Here is a 6,133-nt window from a genome sequence, read left to right as displayed (position 1 = left end):
CAGCCAACTATCTGAAACTCTGGCCCAAACCTCTTCAAAGTAGAAATGAAATCGATTCTTTTTATTAAATACATTTCAGCATCAGAATTGCAGTATGAAAAACACTTTGTTTGGGGTTTCTTTGTTTTTGTTTGTATGTTTTGGTGTTGTCCAGAGAGGCAATGTAGCTGAATTTGAATGACGTTTCCCCTAAGGTCTTCACAGTTTACCTCAGCTTCAGCTGCACATTATTCTGGAGTGTCAACTAAGTCCTGGCCACTGGTCAGTGTAAACTTCAGTTTAGACACTGTCAGACACAACTCCGTATACCTGTGCCAATAATGTAACGATTACCAACTGAAGGAAAAACCCGACATGGTCTTCCTCACCTTCCCAGTCCAAGGTGAACCTAGGTGATGGCTCCAGATATGCAGCTGTTTCCCCCACTCCATCCAACCATCAGCACAGCTCTATATTTACCAGCTTCCTGGGTTACACAAGACCACTAAGGGGCAGTCATAGACCGCCGACCCCATGTCTGTCCCTTGGCTAAGATAGGCTTTTCGCCCTTGCCACTGTAAACACACAGAGCACATGGTGCATGGCTAACTGCTGTGGGAAGAAGCGAGGCGAGTGTAAAAGGCGTGTAGACAACTGCAGACACCAAAACTATTCTGGGGAGCTGGAATGTACACAGCAGCCTAATGGCAAGCTCCTGACCTGGTACCTCAGTGAACCTTTCTCTGTGGCCATGTTACCCTTTTTCTTGATTTTTTTTTGTGACCTTTGAGAAAAATGTTTTTTGTTTTAATGCAGCTGAATCGTGATTGATTCTGTCCAGGCACATTGGAATTTAAAGGCTGAGGTAAGCAATCATCTCACTTGGGTCTATAAAATTCATGTCACAGAGCAATTTAAACTGGTAGTAAGCTGGATCCAGTGAAATTATTACTTTTCATATTCTAAATGATTAAATGGATTTTTATTTTCAAATAACAATTTATCTCTTATATTTACCACTTAGTGCAAATTAGTTCTTGAGAGGAACTGCAGAAGATATTCATTAGTTTATTTTCTCAGTTTATTAATCAACAGATTTGTTTGTTCACTGTGATCCCTCAAAGGAATTTAAGTGTGTCCAGAAGGGGAAGTGGTTTTGCTGCTGTAACAAAATGAATTCAATTGCTACTTATTCAGTCATTTTAGTTTTATAATGAGCTAGATGTTTCATTGTCTTTATTGAACACTCTAATCTGATTTTATGATGTTACATAATTTGTCAGGTAATTATAGGATTACCTTGGACACATTACACCATATCATCATAAGGCCAAAATGTTTGTACTTTTACATATTTGTTTGGTATTTCAAATTTGCTCCATAGATAATCCTATAGCTGCAGTCAATGCTGCAGTTATATACTCAGACCATTTTAAAGTGGATTATGTGATCTTGATTCCTGTGTTGATACTTTGGACAACTGCATAAACAACTGAGAATGCTGTCTTGCTATATTAAGGACTTTTAATTTTAAAAGTGTTTTTTAAATATAAATTGTAATTTACTTTTTGTGGGACAAGGCTGGGGAATACCACTGCTCAGAATCTTAATAAACACAGTTAATAATAAATTACAACAATTAACATCCCAAAATAACAGTCCCAGTGGTCTGTGTGATCTGAGGGGAAATAAAATCAGTAGCTGTCTCTAGGGTGATTGGATAACTTGGTGCCAATAATAGCTTTATGAAATGCCCTCGTCCAAGCAGTGAAGCTGTCAAGGGCACAGCCAGAGTGGGCTTAGACCCAGTTTGGATATGAAACAAGTGCTTTGATAAAATAGGTTTTGATTGGAAAATGTGTTAAGATTATTTAGGGCAAATGGAATTTTAACAGCAAACAACTAATGACAGTTCAACAACAACAAATGAAAACATATCACTCACTTAGACCTGAATAAAACGTCAGAGGTTCATTTCCTGGACAAGTATTGGGTTATACTTTGTTTAAAAGAACACTAAATGTGTTGTTGCTCTGTGTGTATGCATGTCTGTCTTTCTCTCTTGATGATTATAGAATGGCCTGTTCATCACTTGAGGTCTTTCCATTCAAGGACCAGGAGCTGCCTACCCACCTGCTGCGGCAGCTGAACTGCCTCAGGCTCGAGCGGGTCTTCACCGATGTGCTTCTGTGCACAGAGGACGCAGAGATCCCCTGCCATAGGAACGTGCTGGTCTCCAGCAGCCCTTACTTTCGTGCCATGTTCTGCAGTAACTTTCGCGAGAGCAGCCAGACCCGGGTGGACCTGAAGGGCATCACATCAGAAGTCCTGGGGGGCATCGTGGACTACATCTACACAGGAGCCATCACCATAACGATGGAGCTAGTTTTGCCTCTGATGCAGGCTGCATCCATGCTGCAGTACACAAGGCTCTTTGAGGCTTGCTCCGCCTTCCTGCAGGAGCAGCTGAACCCAGACAATTGCCTGAGCATGATACGCCTATCAGAGATCCTACACTGCGACAGCCTGCGGGACAGGGCAAAGGAGATGGCTGTGCGCAGCTTCTCAGACGTAGCCGCCTCAGAGGACTTCTGTGAGCTCTCACTGCCCGAGCTAATGTGCTACCTGGAGGATGACAGGCTGTGTGCTGAGGAGGAGCAGGTGTTTGAGACGCTCCTTGCCTGGATCCACCATGACCCATTTTCCCGCCGTGGCGCCATCCACGACCTCTTCAAGAGGGTGCGCCTTCGCTACATCCATCCTACTTACCTGTTCCAGTTCATAGCCAACGACCCACTCGTCCAGTCCTCCACACTCTGCACCGAAATTATCGAGTCTGTGCGGCGACTGATGTTTTCGGTCAGCGCCAGGTGCACACAGGAGCTAAAGCCCCTGTGGATAACGCCCCGCCGCTACACCTGCCGTGAGACATTGGTGGTGGTGGGCGGACGCAAGAACAATGAGCAGACATCGCGGGAGGCGCTGCTCTATGATGAGCGCACGCAGCGCTGGCAGTGGCTGGCCAAGCTTCCTCTGCGCCTCTACAAAGCCGCGTATGTCTGCATACACAGCATCTTGTACGTGGTGGGAGGTCTCAGCCTCAGCCTGGCATCTGGAGACAGTGCTGTCAGTGCCACGGTCTACACCCTTTCGCTGAAGACCAACCAGTGGAGGACAGCAGAGCCAATGCTGGCGGCACGCTACGCCCACCAGAGCGTGTCTTACCTGCACTTCATCTTTGTGTTGGGGGGCGTTGGAGCCGACAGGCAGATCTCTAACACAGTGGAGCGCTACAACAGCATGTTCAACCAGTGGGAGGCCATGGCGCCTATGCCCACAGCAGTCCTGCACCCTGCAGTGGCTGCTAATGACCAGAGGATCTATGTCTTCGGAGGGGAGGACTCCATGCAGAACCCAGTGAGATTAATACAGGTATCTAGTGGCAGAGTTCATCTTTAATTTGCTTGCAGAATTCTTGGCCTAAACTCTCCTTATTGACTACATACAGTTATGTGCAAAATAATAGCAGTGTGTTTAAAACAACTGAGAAAAAGCTCAATCCTCATAATAGTATTTATTTCCATATACACAAAGGCACTGGGAGCACTGCACATTCAATTCTAAATGAAAACATGAACGAAATAAAAAAAATTTAAACTGAAAGTGAAGAAAAAAGAATAATGGGCTGTTTATAAACTTGAATATTTACAGTATAAACTGAAAGTTGTTTACAGATTTAGCTTTTCTGTTGATCACTTAACTAATATTTAGTTGTATAACCTTTATTTCTCATAACTGCTTTACATCTGTGTGGCATGGAGTCAACTAACATCTGACACCTGCGAAGATATTTCAGCCCAAGCTGACTGGACTACATTCCACAATTCTTCTGCATTCTTGGGTGTTGCATCAAAAACATTTTTGATGTCACTCCACAAATTCTCAGTCGGATTGAGGTCTGGAGATTGGGCTGGCCACTTCATAACATCAATCTTGTTGGTCTGGAACCAGGATGTTGCCCGCTTGCTGGTGTGTTTGGGGTCGTTGTCCTGCTGAAACACCCATTTCAAGGGCATTTCTTCTTCAGCATAAGGCAACATGACCTCTTTCAGTATTTTGATATAGTCAAACTGGTCCATGGTGCCTAGTATGTTATAAATGTGTCCAACTCGAAAGTATGAGAAACATCCCCAAACCATTATGCTTGCACCTCCATATTTTACAGTCTTCACAGTGTACTGTGGCTTGAATTCAGTGTTTATGGGTCGTCTCACAAACTGTCTGTGGCCTTTAGACCCAATAAGAACAATCTTGCTCTCATCTGTGCATAGAATGTTGCACCACTTCTCTTTAGGCCAGTCAATGTGTTCTTTGGCAAACTGTAACCTTTTCAACATGTCTTTTTTTCAGCAATGGTACTTTATGAGGGTTTCTTGCAAATAGTTTGGCTTCACGTCAGCAGCTTCTGATTGTTGCAGTACTCGCAGGTAACTGAAGATCTTTGATTTCCCTGGAGCTGATCATTGGATGCTTCTTTGCCATTCTTGTTATTCTATGATCTACGCGGATGGTAGTATTTCCTTTCCTACCACGTGTTTCAGGATGTTTTTGCCATTTTAAAGTATTTGAAATCATTTTAGCTGAGCAGCCAATTATTTTCTGCACTTCTTTATACATTTTCCCCTCTCCAATAAACTTCTTGATCAAAGTTCATTCTCCTTTGGTACAATGTCTGGAACAACCCATTTTACTCACTGAGCAAGGGCTAAAACCAGCAGGTACAACATTTGCTGCCCTCCTTCTTTAAATAAGGCCCATAATTGACACCTGTTTCTTCATAGAATGAATGACCTCACTAATTGAACTCCACACTGCTATTAATTAAAACACGCCCCTTTCATTAAATGAGTCAGTTACACCCAATTAGCAGCGTGCATGTCATGACTGTTGATTGTCTTGATTGCCCATTACTCGGCTACACCTAGACATTAATTTTTTCCCATGTTGTATTATCTTTTCTTCCAAAATCAGTAATTAAATACATTAGTGATTAAATACTATTATTTTTCATGTAACTGTACCTCCTACTTTTCTCAAGGTTTATCACATCTCAAGGAACATGTGGTCTAGATTGGAGACCCGGACAGTGAAGAATGTGTGTGCACCTGCTACTGTCATAGAAGACAAGATTTATATAATTGGAGGTGAGCTTAGTATACTATCTTCATCTTTAATACTGTACATGGAAAAATATTAATCAAGCATAAAAGTAATTTGTATTTAAATGATTTTCCTTTTTTCTATATACACAAGGATACACAAGAAGGGTGATTGCCTATGATACCAAAGCTAACAAGTTTGTAAAATGTGAGAACATGCGGGAGAGGAGAATGCACCACTCGGCCACTGTCATCAACAACAAGGTCTATGTAACAGGGGGCCGTTTCCTTAACGGCCACGACACCATCGAGGACTCAGATTGCTTCGAGTGCTATGACCCTAAAGTGGACGTATGGACGTCTAAGGGCTCTTTACCCTTCAAGCTGTTTGACCATGGCTCACTAGCCCTAATCTGTGTCTCCAACCGACCCAACCCACCATGACTGCTGAAAAGGGGGCCTAACTACTGCTTTAGGCATCCAGCTAACTACTCAAACACACAAAAAAAATGAAATACAGGACAACAGCTGAGACTGGAAACCATCTATGGAAGCTTGCATTCCCCTGCTGGACGAGCGAGTCTGAGCTGCAGCTTTGATGACATGCAACTGCATCACGTTAGCAGCTGCAGTATCCTAAATCAAAGGAGATTTGAAGCTGATGAGTAGAAGGTGTCACGGCGACGGTGCCCCTGGGAGTGTGCTCCACAGCACACGGCACCATAGCACCCCTGTGTAACAACTCCGGGTGGCGGTGCACAGCTGTGACCCACATAATCTTCACAGGCCAAGTCTCTCGCTCAAGAACTTTTCACCACCATCATCTCCTCTCAGTAGGCAAGCGTCACCGTGAACCTTGTCAAAACAAATGTTTAGAATCTAGAACCACCTGAGGTAGATCTGGGGAAAACAAAATTCTCCCACCATATGGCAGCATGCTGCAGTGACCTACTGTGGTCCATTTAAAGTCACTTTAGAAACACATATTCCTTCAG

At 43.5% G+C, this 6,133-nt stretch overlaps 1 protein-coding gene across 1 annotated transcript in view; it reads left to right on the top strand.

The window, feature by feature from the left end:
• Nucleotides 1-586: 586 nt before the first annotated feature.
• Nucleotides 587-6,133, top strand: part of klhl38a (kelch-like family member 38a) — a 6,077-nt gene continuing 530 nt past the window's right edge. Inside the window, exons 1-4 of the mRNA XM_027001804.2 lie at nt 587-844; nt 2,055-3,411; nt 5,078-5,183; nt 5,293-6,133. The exon at nt 5,293-6,133 is cut by the window's right edge and continues 530 nt beyond it. Coding sequence (XP_026857605.2) covers nt 2,056-3,411; nt 5,078-5,183; nt 5,293-5,582 — 1,752 coding nt within the window. The 5' untranslated portion in view covers nt 587-844; nt 2,055 and the 3' untranslated portion in view covers nt 5,583-6,133. The remainder of the gene's footprint in view (nt 845-2,054; nt 3,412-5,077; nt 5,184-5,292) is intronic.

This window comes from Electrophorus electricus, chromosome 8 (genome assembly GCF_013358815.1).
Source record: "Electrophorus electricus isolate fEleEle1 chromosome 8, fEleEle1.pri, whole genome shotgun sequence".
Classification (NCBI taxonomy): domain Eukaryota; kingdom Metazoa; phylum Chordata; class Actinopteri; order Gymnotiformes; family Gymnotidae; genus Electrophorus; species Electrophorus electricus.
Note: the sequence above shows the minus strand (reverse complement) of the source record. Positions and strands in the feature narration are given on the sequence as shown.